The following is a 14,937-nucleotide window of genomic DNA, read 5'->3' as shown; positions in this document are numbered from 1 at the left end:
ACCATTTTCTGTACCAACTTGAACCTTGAAGGGCAGCAGGGGGCTGGTTCTGAGAGAGGGGCCAATCAATCAATCAAGTCTCATTGTATAGCACATTTCAACAAGGTAGTTCAAAGCTTTACATTATGAAAACATAAAAACATCAAATGCATACAGTCACCAGTAACAGACATTACATTTTATCAAATGCCATCATAAAAATCAATACACATCAGATTTTTTTGTTCAGTTTTCATTGATTATGTTTCAAAAGTAACTCTAAACAGGTGGGTTATAGTCTTGATTTAAAGGAACTCTGTGTTTAACAGCTGAGAAAATTAACTCAGCTGTTAATTTTCTGGAATCTGTTCCAGATTTATGGTGCATAGAAGCTGAATGCTGCTTCTCCTTGTTTGGTTCTGGGATGCAGAGCAGACCAGAACTAGAAGACCTGAGAGTCTGGAAGGTTGGTACAACAGCAGCAGATCTTCAGTGTAATTTGATCTGAAGCCATTCAGTGATTTATAAACGGTATTTTAAAGTCTATTCCCTGAGCTACAGGGAGCCAGTGCAGGGACTTTAGAACTGGGGTTATGTGCTCCATCTTCCTGGTTTTAGTCAGAGCGCCAGCAGCAGCGATCTGGATCAGCTGCAGTTTGATTTTTTTAGGCAGACCTGTTAGACACTGTTTGACACATTGTAACTCTTAGGTGCTGACAAAACCTTTGAAACATTAAAAATAGTTGAGCTTCATCCATCTTTATAAACCATTCCTCAGTTCCAGGAGGGTAAAAATCCACCCATGAAAACCTAAGTTCATTAGCCATCTTTGCCAACGTTCTTGAATTGCTCAAGCCCCGGAAAAAACTTGAGAACATCAAACTCAGAAATTTCTAAATTTTTCTAGAAAATTAAAGGGATTAATCTCATTCTCTCCCCCCAGCAAATTGTTGACTTTTCAAACTCAAATTTCCTTGTTTCTTCTAGAACATTTCTGAGATTAAATCTCAAAATTTGTTTTGGCATAAATGTACTCCCCTCCTCCCTTCTACCTACAATGGCCTTAATGCAGTCAGATTTTAACACCCAGATTCAGATCGTAACATTTTTGTTACAAAATAAATTATTTTGTTAGTCTTGTGTAATAGTCAGACTGTCAGCAAGAGAGCAACATTTTAGTTGGAAAGCAGATTAAACTTAAGCATGTTTGAAATACTCTTTCCAACTAAATTACTGAACAATTAAAGTAGGGATGGACAATATGGCGTTCATATTAGTCAATATTTGATTATTGATTTGTTTTAAATGTATTAAATTCTACTAAACTGGTGATATAACCTTTCCAGTTTTCACTAACTTTTTTTAAGCAGTTATGCGGCAAAACTTCAAACTGTTGCTGTGCCAGTGACTCAGGTTGTTGCTAGGTAACCACAAGTTATTCAAGAAGTTGTTGCTAGGTAACCAAAGTCAGTTGATTCCACCAGCTGTGAGAGTTTAAGCAGCTTAAGCCTCTGCCTACATTCCCCAGGATGCTGTATGGTTCCGGAACATTCTATCGATTGATCACATTATCTATCGCAACATTAATCATCGATTCATTTCCCAGTCTTAGTTGAAATTTTTAGCCTTAAATTCATGAACATTTTAAATTGGGTTCACGTCTCCAAAGACTTTCCTATCCAGAAAATGAGCAGAAACCATTAAAACTCCATGATACAAATGGAAGCAGAGGTAAAATAACGAGTCGGTCAGTAGACGGTAACTTTTTATTACATATTTAGAAAACCAGCTTGTGAGGGAAAACGCCATTAGTCAGGGCGAAGGTGGAGCGCAGGTATCCTTTCAGCTGAGGCTCCTTCTTGATGAGGGGCAGCAGCTGAGCATCAACCGCCTTCTGGTCCTCCTTCCTCTGCTCCGTCAGCTGGTACTTCTGCAGATTACACATCAGGTTAACGAGGACACTCGGAACACTACGGCGCTACGGAAGCAGAGTCCAATTTACCTCCTTCTCTGTATCAAAGATCTCCCCCTCCTGGTGACGGGGTTTCCTCAGCCTCTTCTTCTTGAAGTAAGTGTCGTTGAGGGTTTTGGGGATCTTCATCCCAGAGATGTCGATCTTGGTGGTGGTGGCGATGACGAATTTCTGGTGAGCCCTTCGCAGGGGGACTCTGTTCAAGGCAAGAGGGCCTGAAAAAAGACGAAAAACGTTGGGATAAAACAAGGTTTGTACGCTTTTCTCACGGTAAAAACTCAAGCAGTTTTTAAACCAAGGTTGAAGGCGTTTATAGATAAATACATCCTTTGAGGAAATGCACTAACGCATTCAAAATTTCCCCCGTTCATAAACGTACAAAGCTCATAAACTTTTACAGCAGCAAAATTTGAGAATTTATCAACCATTTTTCAGGATTAGTTTTTAAACTTTTAAAGCACCAAACTTCAGAGATAAAAAAAGAATACAAGCTAATAAATGCAGTTTCAATTTAAATTACAGGATCTATTTTATTACTGTAATTAATGTCTTGTATTCTACAGCAGGAGCAAAATGTCTCACACACCTAATACATGAAAGATAAGTCAATTTAATTCAACTACTTTCCTGAGTCATTGAGTAATTAGGAATAATAAATATTAATTACACTGAAACAAATTCAAATTGTTTTTATTCTTTCAATAAAAACTAATTTTAAATGCTTAATTTTATTAAACACTAATCAAATTAGGCATTTAATTTGACTTTCCTACTCAAATTAAATGCTTAAATAGAAAATTTAAAAAAATCTCAAATGTTTTTACTAAGTTTTCTGGCATTTAGCAAATAGAAATAATTTTGGTGATTTTAACTGACATAAAACAAGAAACGTTTAGTCTTATTTAACTTTAGACAGTGATAAAAAAAAAATGTCTATTGTTTTTTGGTGCATAAAAGTAAATGGTTTCAACTGTAAATAACATTTTTCAAATTTAGGCTTTTAATCAAAAGTTTGATTGCATTTTATTACAAAACTGTAGTTTGTACTGAAATCAAGCATTTTCCAGACCTTGAAAACATCTAAATGAAATTCAAGAATTTCAAACACTCTTGCAAACCCTGGCAAATAAAAGAAAACAAGATTTTCCAGCTGGGTAATAACTGCTTATGCAATCTGCAGCCTTACCGGTGACAAGCAGGAGACCACTGGAGAGCTGCTTCAGGAACACCACGCGCTGAAAAACAATCATTTCAGTATTAATCTTAAGCGCTGAAGGCACTCTGCTCCAGAACAACACACCGCGTGCTACAAATATTTCTCCCAGGACGTCCAATCTGTTTATCTGAAGTGCTGCAGGCAGAAAACTAACATGACATCTGGATGGCTGCAGAGCTTCACAGTACAGGACTAAAACATTTGATGCACCCAAAATGTTTTTTTGTTTTTAGGTCAGCTGCCTTCTCAAAGTGTGTGTGGGTACGCTCGCTGCCATAACTTAGCCATACAGCAGGTGAGTGGGAGAGAATCCTGTGTGTTACACTGAGGGTGTGAGATTAGAGTTCGATCAAATGTGCAACTAAACCCCCAAAATGTTCTAGAGTAAAAACATTTGATGCACTTCGGATGCGTTTGTTTTTAGTGCTCTCACTGTTTAACTGATCTACGCAAAACGTAACACACAGAATGTCTGTGCAACGTTAATGGCAAAGCTAATATTTAGACTAGTTTCTAATAACTCTTCATAAGGCTGGGCGATAAATTAATTAATCAAATTTTTAGTTTTTGAAGATTTAACTTTTGGTTTCCATAGTTCAGACTGATGTCAGCAGGGCCGCCACGCTGGACAGTTTATTTGGACTTTGAATTCATTCAGGTCAACTCTACAACAAAATATAAGGGTCAGACAAAGATTTTTTTTAAAGCAAGAATGAAGTCAATTTTACAAGAATATGATAGTAGTAATCTAAAAGTAAAATAATATGACAATAAAGTCAAAATAATACAAGAATGAAATACTAATTTTGAGAACACCAACATGAAAAACAAAACAAAAAATTAATTATCTAAACCTTTTCTCATTAAAACTTTCTTGTAACTTTAAGACATTCTTGAGGCAAATTTTCTTCTTTGGTCTTCTAATATTAAGACTACATTCTCGAAAATAAACAATTCTTATCGTAAACTATTATACTATTTGTGTATTTTCTTTTTTTTTTAAAGAAAGGGAGAAAAACTAGAAAACTGATTAAAATTGGAAACCAGATTTGTCCTGGGGGGGACGACATTTTATTTTTAATCCATATCGCCCAGCCCTGTTTACGTACATTTTCATTCAATTACATCAGAAAAAAATTACAATTTTCCCACTTTTATTCTCAAATGCAAGCATGAAAAAACATAAAAACCAAAGATAATGATTAAGGATTTTTTTTTTTAGAAGTTCCACCTAAAAAGCTACAATAATCTTCTATACACATGAAACAAAATAGCCTCTTTTTTATGTGGATCTCACAAAAACACAGATTGTTTTTTGTTATTATCCTTTTGATGATGACCTATATTTGACCTTTGTAAGTCAATTTGTCCAGTCTTTTATTGTGTCGGTATTTTCTTTACAACAAATATCCATTTCCTGATCTGTAATCGTTCAAACAAGTGATTACCTTTCCGCGGTGGCGCCCGGTCAGCAGGATGAGGACGGTTCCAGGTGTGATGGAGGCGCGCAGCTTCCTCTTGTGCTGGCTGAAGGGTTTCTTCCCATGGCTCCTCAGTTTACGGGGAACGTCCTCTGTGGGATAGTAGCGGGGCTGCAGGAGGAAAAGATATCGATGTTACAGACTAGAATACCAGCAAACGTCTTCATACTGAAATAGAAACTTGAAAAGGCAAAAACGGTTAAATCCAGTAGGTTTGGAAGTTTAGTTTAGTTTAGTTTAGAAGGCCAATTTTGTTGTTCAAAATTATTACCAAACTCACAGTAAATATTGAAATTAAAGTAGTACTTCTGGGACTTTTACTCTTCTTATGTAGCACAGAGTTTTAAGCTACTAGCAGATTGTCTTAATTGAAGCCGAATAAATATTCTAACTCCCTAACCAGCCAGTGTTCCTCTAATTCAGAGGTTTCCAAACTTTAAAATAATGTGAATCTTAAAAAATGTCACATTCTGTTGAAAAGCGTCACAACAGCAAATCAAGTCCAATCAACAGCTGATTTATTTACCAAAATGTTGCTTCTATTTAAGTACTGCTTTTATTACCTTTTTCACCATTTATACAATGCATATACTTTCTTATTGCTATTTTTAGTATATAGGTTATTTTATCAGGAGGAACTCGTGACCAGATACTCATTTATTTGGGGACTACTGCTCCAATGCAAAAAGTTACAACACAGTAAAATAGTCTGGTTGTAAGAATTTAATACTCTGGAGTAAATCTGTTCATCCTACAGATTCCTTTCTAAGATTATTACAGAAAAACCAAAAGGAAACGCTGGTGTTCTGTCTTGAATTAAAGAAATTAGATTCTATTTACGTCTGAAAGTATTTGTGTAAATGTAAAATTTTTGTCCAACAGCTTATAAACTTGAAAACATGTCCCCCATCACTCACCATCTTGCGCAGCTTTACAACACGGGTGCCTCCATTCTTGTCTCCTCCGACAGTCTTCACAACTGTGGCCTTGGGTTTTTCTTTGATCTTTTTCTCAATCTAAAACAAAAGTAAGTTGGGATTAAACTGCGACGTCTCATCATGTGCATTCAGACTGTTTTTATACTGACCGGTCCTCACCTTGGTCTCAGTGGTCTTGGACTTCCTCTTGTACATTGCCCGGCGGGCGTACATAGCAGAACGGGAATAGCGGCCGATTCCCCGGGCCAGAACCGGGTTCCGGCTCCCGTGCTTCTTCTTGGCAGACTTCTTCTTGTCTCCTTCTGCCATCTGATACAAATATCAGACAGGGAAGTGTTTATTCAAATCAACTACTTAGCAGGCACATTTAAACAGCTGACCAAAGCTTATGCATTAAATTCTGTTAAAACAGATGAATTGGTATTTCAGCACTGTTTAAGCCATAACATCAGTAGCTAAACTAGCTTAGAGCTTTCAAACCTTAGTTCAACGAGAGCTAAATAGCACCAACCATTAAAACGTAAACCTAAAATCTAACTGCATCTGAACCAGTAACACAATGAGCAGCACAAACAAAAACAATACATTTATAGTGTTTTCATGGACGGAGGCAACACCAATGCAAACCAGCGGCATGACATGTAGCATGACTACACGTTAGCAGCACAGTAGCAGAGCTACCGTGTTAGCTGCTTATTTACATGTGAATTTAAGGCTGTTGATTAAAGCAAACCAACATAACATCTTGTTATGAAGTTGTTACGAAATCTATCGGAAAATGGCCGGAGACGCATTTTTAAGCAAGCGGCTCGGCTAGTTTTGTAGACTTCATTCAGGCTAGCCGGCGGCCTAGCAGCGTCGTTGAACTAAAACATTCCTAAATACAGCGACATGATGGACAAATCGAGGAAATAACGCTGTCGATCGTGTCAACTAAGTATACTGTTACAGCGGATGACATTAGGGGTTGCAGTTTTTATTCTGTAACACAGATGAAAACAGATTTTTATTCCCACAGTTACACGAAGGCAAGGTTGTCTTACCTTAGCTATGAAAAAAAGACCGACATCCGGGGATGTTACGTTTATAAGGACGCTGCCTCATTACGTTGACGTCTGTACGTCGTGCTTCGTTGATATGATGGTCTTTGTAGTCCAAATAGGGAATTTTTTACGGTTGTTTTTTGTGTTAATTTTTTAAGTAAACCCTTAAAACACAAAACATTGTGAATCATTTTATTATTTATTTACTTTGTTTTGAGAGCATGGAGATCATTTCTATTCAATTTAATTCAAACATTAAATATTAGTTAATATGCTACAAAAGCATTTGTGCTTAGTGCACCCAAATGGTTAGCACGGGACGGCAGCTCGTCAACATTTTTGGCAAAATTAATCTCATGGTTTTCTTGATCAATGTATTAACAGATAAAGCTAAATTTAAATTTCAAATACACATTTTTGAGAATAAAACCAGGGGTGAAAGTAGGCGGGTACGGACGGGTACTGTGTACCCCAAAAAGATTTAGCGGGGCTACGCGGTACCTTGCAAGAGGGGAGCGGCTGTCTGCTGTAAAAAAATAAAAATAAAAAAATCAATGGGTGGTCACTGTGCAGCCGTGAGTGCGTCCACTAATCAGCCGTGACTGATTAGTTTTTCAAGAACAATCTAGAACACGACTTAATTAGTTAAAAAATAGCTTTTTTCCCATTTCATGCTTTAGAATGGTTTATAAATTAAGAACTTATTTATAACTGGTTTATGTACTATTTACCACTCTTAAGGGAAGTTTTATTTGAGTTTCCTTGACACGTCACATTTTGCACAATTGTTTTCTTTTTCAAGAGTATTGTGCCTTTGTAATTTTCTTCTCTTTATTATTTTTATCTATACTTCTCCTGGCTAATTCTCTGCAGTTATGTATGCACTTATATGTGCTGTTGTTATTCACCGATACAAAGATTATGGGGGAAAAAAAATCTGGTCTTCATTTTAGTTTATCAGTGCACAAAATAGAGCAAAAGAGTTCTGGTTCTGTTTTAGGGCAGTCACTTTATTCAGGGTGCAATAATCCTATTTAGAAATTTACTAAAGCAGAACATGTTTAAAACATATAATGTGAAGATTTATACTTTAATATCGGAGTAAGACTTAGAGAAACTCCTGCTAGTTTATAAATTGTGAAGTACATAGCGAACCAACACTTTGGGGTTTTTTTTCTTGTTGTCGCCCTTATCTTTTTTGTCTTTTTGTTTTTGTTGTTTTATTTGTATTTTCTTCTAATTCATGTAAAACACTTTGAACTGCCATTTTGCTGAAAATGTGCTATATAAATAAAATTACTTTTACTTTTACCTACCTCATTGCTGTTAAACTAGTCACAGGGGAATCCAAATAATTTAGATTAAGAAATAAAACTGTATCCTTTTCTCCATCAATATTTTAAATGCACATTTACAACAAACGAGAAAGAAAAATAAGCGATAGTAAAATGTACAAAACAGCTGTTTTTTTCTGGACAATTTTATTTGGGATTCTTTGACAGAGAAGTACAAAAATTTAGTCACCTCAGCTGATAAAACACCAAACACGGAAATGGAAATTATGGAGGGCATTTAAAGGCAAACACTTTATTGCAATACCGAGCTACACATGTTAGCATGCTTAAGGATCCAATCCCTGTCTTTAGGCACAAATGGGCTCCTAAACCTATAGAAGCAGTTTACAGTCATTTGTTTACTTTCACAGATCTCTTAAGGCAAACTCAAACATATGCTGCAAAAATCAATTTTCAGAAAATGAGAAAAAAGTTAAATTAGCTGTTGTTCTTCATCATTAAACCTGCCTTTGACTGTGCACCAACTACATTTGATCTCATGCGAGTGGAGAGTGTTTCTGTTTGGCATTAATTTTACAGGAATCCTTTAGCACCTTCTTCGTCTGTTAGCACTTTTCCAGGACGATGGCGATGCCCTGACCGCCGCCAATACAAGCAGAGCCGACGGCGTACTTTCCTCCTCTTCGCCTGTTCGAAACAAAGCTTGTTGTGAGAAATACTCTTGTCTTTTTTTAAGGCTACAGGTAATGATTTGTCTACCTGAGCTCGTGCACCAGGTGAGCAGTGATGCGCGCTCCAGAGGCACCGAGAGGATGACCGATGGCGATAGCCCCGCCGTTGACATTCGATTTTTCTGGGTCAAGCCCAAGAGCCTTGGCAACGGAAAGATACTGAGGAGCAAAAGCTTCGTTCACCTGAACGGAGGAACAGAAACAAACAAGAAGTTCATCAAAGCAGCAACGGCAGAATTACTCTTTAAACTTCTTCTTGTAGAAGCAGCACCATTTATTCACACTTAGTAAACGTGTAAAAAAACAAAATAAATACATGAACCATTCATTGGAGTGGCATAATTTCACACTAAACAAATTGGAAAAAAATAAATAATGGTAACTAGTTACTACCCTCCTGTATACATCATAGAGAAATGTTGAGTAACTGAGAAACATCCAATAATTTGATTTTACAGCATTTATCTAAAACCACATGACACTGATGAAGAAAACAATCAGGTCATTTCAGATGTTTATTTACATCCTAAATACTCTAAGTAGTCACTTAAAGTTAAAGGATAAAGTCAAAATGGCGTCTTTATTCTTTGTGACAAACCTCAACAAGGTCCATGTCCTTGACAGACAGGCCGGCCTTTTTAAGAGCTTCTGTGATGGCCGGGACTGGACCTAAAGTGAAACCACATAATTCTGTTCAAAAACTGGAATCGATTCACCAATTATTTTTATTAATGTAAGCTGATTTAAATCATATCCCTACTATCCCTCACCAATCCCCATAATGCTCGGGTCACAGCCGGACACGTGATAGGACACGATTCTGGCCAGAGGAGTGAGTTTGTGTTCCTTCAGGGCTTCCTCACTGGAGATCACCAGAGCAGCAGCTCCATCAGAGACTCCCTGCAGACCAACAAGAGACTCGGCTCAGAGGCGACCTGCTTAATTGAACGGGTTAGGATAGGTCTGTGGGCGATGCAAGACATGTTTGGTACTTTTTTATTTTGCACAAAGTCATTCTGAGATCCTGAGATCTTAGTTTGCTCAGAATTAGATATTTTAGAGATTCTTAAAATCTGAATAAGCTGCTGCTGGCCAAACCCCCAACTCAACATTTACACTCACACTGGAAAATGGCTGCAAACGGATATGCAATTATATCTGTTTGCAGCCATCCGTTTCTTTGAAAAGCATTAGTAGAGCCTCCTGCACAACCAACAATAATGCAGCAAATGGTTTCTGGATGATAAGTCCCGAAACCATTTTTCCAGCCGTCATTGTACAGTGAATATAGTGGTAAAACTAGCTGACCAAACGTCCTGGAGCTCAGTTTGGGTTGATAGGTGACGGGCTGCGCTTCACTGGGGTTGCTAGGTAACAGTGTAGTATCTAGTGAATGTCAAGAGGCTTTTGAAATTGTTAATTTTCCAAACACCAAAAAAACATTTAACTTATTTGCCAAAAAACGGCTGTGTGTTTTTTTTAAGCACTTTGTTTATAGAAGCAGTTGAAACCCAAATAAAAGTATAAAAACATGCAAAATGTGAATTTTGCAAAATAGGTCCACTTTAAAACAGACGTTTGTTGTTGTGGGTCTGACAGTTACATAAGATAACACACGTTTATGTGATGATCTTGCTGGATTATGGTGGTTTTCTATATTTTATTGAATATTTCTTATCTCAATCCTTAACTGTTTGGAAGTTTTCTCTTCTTATCTTGACCAGTCAATTTTTGAATAAAGTCAAAGTAAAGTAAAGCCTCACCGGCTGAAGGTGTTAGACAAGTCAACAGCAAAGCTTAACAAGACTTATTTAAATAAAAACACAAAACCAAGTAGGCCTTCTCAGTCTATATGTTAAATAAAATAGAGTGTCTCACTGAAGCGTTGGCGGCAGTGACGGTTCCTCCCTTCTTGAAGACAGTAGGCAGCTTGGCCATCTGCTCCAGCGTGGTCTGAGGCCGAGGGTGTTCATCATGAGTCATGGGCACTTTACCCTTCTTCGCCTTCACCTCAACCGGAGCAATTTCAGCTGTGAAGTGACCCCCTTCATGAGCTGCAGGAGGAGAATTTACAGGTTAAATATTTAAAATATGCCCAACGTAAGACGTCCCCATAGCTGGAAAAATACAGAAAAATAAATACAGCCCTATAAGGAAGGATGACATCTGCCTGCTCACCTGCCTTCCACCTCTGTTGTGTCTGGTACGCGTAGTTGTCACAGTCCTCTCGTGTTATCTGGTATTTCTCTGCCAGGTTTTCTGCAGTGATGCCCATCGGGGTCTTGATGTGGAGGTCAGTGAGACCCGCCCACAGAGTGTCTTCCAGCTGCCGGCAGGGGAGCACAGAGCAGTGAACGGACTGTTTCTGCACATCAAAACAGCTGCTGATGCTTTTATCAAGTTTATCTGCAAAGCTTTGAAAAAGATCTCAAAACAAATCAACATTTTATAGTAATGAGGCTGCATTTGAGAACTATTCCAATCTTTAAATCAAATTATCCAGTGGAGAAAAAAAAACAACAGTTAGGAAATGGATGAAAAACAAAATCACCAGAGGATCAATTATTAGAGCGGCCCCAATAAATAAATAGAAATCAAGCTTTTTTAATGTATTCTGCACTTATCTTCTATCATAAAGGTTTTAGGAACTTCACAATAATGTGAGACTTTCTGAAAAATTATCGCATAAAGTTGAGGCTGATTTCTACAGAAAACACAAACTCTTACCAATTATTTTTGTTTTAGTTTCTAGTGCAATAGGACAAAACTAAACTTACAAGGTTTGTAATGTACGCATGAAAAAAAACAATAACCTTGAGGTCAAACCCAAACTTTGTTCCGAAGCGGATGTTACGGACGGCGTACGGAGCTTGGCTCATACTCTCCGAACCGCCGCACAGAACCACCTCCGACTCCCTGAGACAAATCTCCTGCAAACACACAAAATTACAAAAAATATTTTATTATGAAGCTACAAACAGAAGTCCAAGAATCTTTGGGTTAAACGTGTGGGAAATTTTTAAATTCTAAGAGTAAAAGATGTTTGTAGAGACAAACCCTCTGCCGTTTAAACAAACACACATCCTTTGATGAAATGCATTAATTCGTTCAAAATTAAAACTTCAGATTGTTTAGTCCCATTCATAAACTTTTCACATGGTAAAATTGAAACACTTTTCAGGAATTTTTAAGGTAAGATTTCAGGCATTTTTAGCGCTGCTCTTCAGATAAAAACAACACAATTTAACTAAAGAATCACTATTCAATAATATTTATTTTACTGTTATTAATAGTGTATTATGTAACAAAATTTTATGTTTTCTGATGTCAGTCACAAACACTCTCTACACCTGACTGGTCTGAGAACAAAACACTAATCTAACAACAACCAAAAATGTTTTAATAATGTTTAATGTAAAAAATATAAGTTATTATTTCAGTTACATGGATCAATAACTCAGTGAGTCATTAGGAATAATAAATATTAATTACTATGAAATAAATCCAAACAAATCTCGTTAATGTAAATTAAATTAAAATGAAATGCTTAAACAATACACAAAGTTACAAAATATATCTACAAAATGTTATTGCTAAGCTTTCTAGCAAATAGAAATAATTTTGGTGATAGTAACAAATGTGAAACAAGAGAATTTTATTCTGATTTAACTTCCGACAGTGAAAAAAATTTGTCTTATTATTAAATACCGCTTTTCAAATTTAGGCTTTTATTCACACGTAAGATTGAATTTATTACCAGATTGTGCAGTTTGACTGTCAAACACTTTTAAGCATTTATACAGAAATCAAACATCTAAACAAAATTCAAGCTTTTCAAGGATTTCAAGCACCTGTACGAACTTTGAATATAATTTAGAAAATAAGTGACGTAAAAGAGACAAACAGCCGAGTTGTTTTGCGTTAGAAGGAGAGTAAACCGGTCGATGTTTCGTTGTAGTTGCTTACATGAGCGCCGTTGATGATGGACTGGAAACCAGAGCCACACAGTCTGTTCACAGTGAGCGCAGGAGCTGGGATGGGAACGCCACACCTCAGGCCGACGTGACGAGCGATATACGGAGCATCAGCCGAACTCTGAGGAAACACACAACGTTACGTTATGAGAACACAAATCCCTCATGAGCGGCAGCCGACGTACCTGCATGACATTTCCCATGATGATGCTATTTATGAGTTCTGGAGCGACGGCGCCGGCGGCGAGGGCCGCTTTGGCGGCGTGCTCCGCCAGATCTGTGGCGCTGTGATCCTTCAGCACTCCACCGTACGTACCGAACGGCGTGCGCTTGGCTGCTACGATGAAAACACCTAGAAAATAACAAAAGAAGAACCTTAGTACAGATGTCAACACAAAAACGATGCTTGATGTTAACATTAGGTTGATGGCTGGCGCTTCATTTATCTACCTAAATATTGGTTTTGTTTAACAAGACAAAATGACTCCCTGACGTTCTGGTTTTATTGGAATGTATTTTGGAATTATGTTTAGCATAAATATCAGCTCAAAATTATCTTAGCATGAACCAATTTACAATCTAAAATAAAAACAAACAAACAGATATAATTCTGGTGTAACTTATAAAGTTCCCCATCCACCATGCGTTTTCCTCATTTAGTCTTACTATGTAATTAAGGCTTTAAATTATGTTATATTTGTTTCATGAATAACAGCAAAATTCACTTATAATGAAGATGAGTATTTTTCCGTTTCTAGCTCATGAACCACTGTGAACAAACACAGACGTGTAATACGTGGCATCAAACACATGATGCCTTGACCTGGACTGGGCACTCTGTTTCCTTTGATAAACATTAATATGACGAGCGACTCATCTGTGACGTTTGTTTGTCGTTTCGTAATGTAGAACAATCTGTCTAAAAATAGCCTGAAAGCCCAAAGCAAGACAAGTCCATTATTTATTTAGACATTCTACATAGTTCAATATGTTTTATTAAAAATGCCAGAACTAAATCTAATATTATTTGAAGTAGCGTAAGAATAAGAAATTATTGTCATTCATAAGTGACCTGAATCACTGACAATGTTTTTTTTTGACTGGGATTATAAAAACAGTACTTTATAAAGACCCATATTAGCAAATATAGCCATAAGATTAACATGGTTATTAATAAACTAAACTCATCTTGTAACCTTTAAGTTAGATTACAATGATCCTGAATTCATCTAAGGATTTGAGCTTCACTTCTATTAAAAGTTAATAGAAAAACCCCAGCTTGCAAGAGCTGCTTTCACTCCACGTATTCTATATGAATATTTATATATATATTTTAAATAATGCATCGCTGATTGTAGTATCATTCCTCTATTTATACACCTTGTACTGTTTTGAGAAGTTAATTAAAAAGACACAGTAGCTCAAAATTTGGTGAGAATACTAAAAGTAGATTTTCTTCTTCCAAAAAGTTGATATAATTTTAAAAAAATGTAACTAGCTACACAGATCTATTTTCCCCTTTTGTATATTATTGTTGTATAGTAAAATCAAAAGACAAAAACTAATCTACCTTTCAATCAAAGAAGGGAGATAAAGAAGTAGCTCAAACTACAAGTACGCATAATTTCCACTAGCCTAAGCATAAACAAACTAAGTTTCTCGAAATGTTATGTTGACTAAGGTTATAAAGCTTCTCTTTAAAAAATATAAAACTAGTAAATATTGTCATAATAAAGAAAGCCCCATGATACCACTCACCTTTAACCTACTTTAAATGACGTGGAGTTCATGCAAGGTTTTCAGCTGCACTTGCATGTAAACATTGACATAAAAAGCTCTACTTTACAAAGCTCCATTTTCATAATGTCACTAATTAAATGCTCTAGTGCACAAAAAGCAGGAAAATGCGACATTTAAAACAGAGCAACATGAAGCACAAACGAACCTACGTCCGTTTTATTTTAGTCTAAATGCTAAACAGAAATATCAGTTTACCTCTGATGAGCGCCATGGTGTTGGTTCAACAATAATCAGTTTGATAGTTTAAACTTTTAAGCTGGATTTCAGTCTCTGTCTCCTGATCTGCCCACTGTGGGTATATAAAGAAGCGTCCACTGCGACCTTTACCCCAAATAATGCCGTCGCTTCATGTTTTACCCCCACTGCTAGATTCGACAGAAGATTTACTTCTAAATTTTACAAAAAAATTGTATTGATAACTAAAAATAACTATATAACTTAATTATTGTAATTAAACCTAAAAATATCTTCTAATTCATACATTTTAAGTATTTTCTGCTATTTAAAA

The 14,937-nt window shown here is 36.5% G+C and overlaps 3 protein-coding genes across 3 annotated transcripts in view; all 3 read right to left on the bottom strand.

Moving 5' to 3' along the window:
* The window catches only part of LOC103145867 (lymphocyte antigen 6 family member D), a 670,619-nt gene that overhangs the window by 90,747 nt on the left and 564,935 nt on the right, over positions 1 to 14,937 (bottom strand). The window lies entirely within an intron of this gene.
* Positions 1,732 to 6,729, bottom strand: rpl6 (ribosomal protein L6). Its single transcript, XM_007563450.2, has 7 exons — positions 6,630 to 6,729; positions 5,746 to 5,895; positions 5,566 to 5,664; positions 4,616 to 4,759; positions 3,138 to 3,186; positions 1,982 to 2,166; positions 1,732 to 1,909 (listed from the first exon to the last, which is right to left on the bottom strand). Exons 2-7 carry the CDS (start codon positions 5,893 to 5,895, stop codon positions 1,757 to 1,759), a joined length of 780 nt encoding a protein of 259 aa, XP_007563512.1. The 5' UTR covers positions 6,630 to 6,729; the 3' UTR covers positions 1,732 to 1,756.
* Positions 8,093 to 14,768, bottom strand: acaa2 (acetyl-CoA acyltransferase 2). The gene is made up of 10 exons (XM_007563451.2): positions 14,625 to 14,768; positions 12,815 to 12,981; positions 12,622 to 12,750; positions 11,469 to 11,585; positions 10,834 to 10,981; positions 10,534 to 10,709; positions 9,426 to 9,555; positions 9,254 to 9,324; positions 8,684 to 8,838; positions 8,093 to 8,611 (listed from the first exon to the last, which is right to left on the bottom strand). Exons 1-10 carry the CDS (start codon positions 14,638 to 14,640, stop codon positions 8,530 to 8,532), a joined length of 1,191 nt encoding a protein of 396 aa, XP_007563513.1. The 5' UTR covers positions 14,641 to 14,768; the 3' UTR covers positions 8,093 to 8,529.

This window comes from Poecilia formosa, unplaced genomic scaffold (assembly GCF_000485575.1).
Source record: "Poecilia formosa unplaced genomic scaffold, Poecilia_formosa-5.1.2 Scaffold148, whole genome shotgun sequence".
NCBI classification, from domain to species: domain Eukaryota; kingdom Metazoa; phylum Chordata; class Actinopteri; order Cyprinodontiformes; family Poeciliidae; genus Poecilia; species Poecilia formosa.
The sequence above is the reverse complement of the archived record's forward strand: the minus strand, read 5'-3'. Positions and strand labels throughout refer to the sequence as shown.

What these genes read in the sequence shown, in the direction of transcription:
- rpl6 (XM_007563450.2), bottom strand. Translation starts at nt 5,895, where the DNA reads ATGGCAGAAGGAGACAAGAAGAAGTCTGCCAAGAAGAAGCACGGGAGC. An exon ending in CCAAGACCACTGAGACCAAG is followed by an intron (nt 5,665 to 5,745) that starts GTGAGGACCGGT and finishes CTTTTGTTTTAG; the next exon opens with ATTGAGAAAAAGATCAAAGA. An exon ending in TGGTCTCCTGCTTGTCACCG is followed by an intron (nt 2,167 to 3,137) that starts GTAAGGCTGCAG and finishes GTCTTTTTTCAG; the next exon opens with GCCCTCTTGCCTTGAACAGA.
- acaa2 (XM_007563451.2), bottom strand. An exon ending in AGTTTGGGTTTGACCTCAAG is followed by an intron (nt 10,982 to 11,468) that starts GTTATTGTTTTT and finishes CCCTGCCGGCAG; the next exon opens with CTGGAAGACACTCTGTGGGC. An exon ending in TCACTGCCGCCAACGCTTCA is followed by an intron (nt 9,556 to 10,533) that starts GTGAGACACTCT and finishes GTTGGTCTGCAG; the next exon opens with GGAGTCTCTGATGGAGCTGC.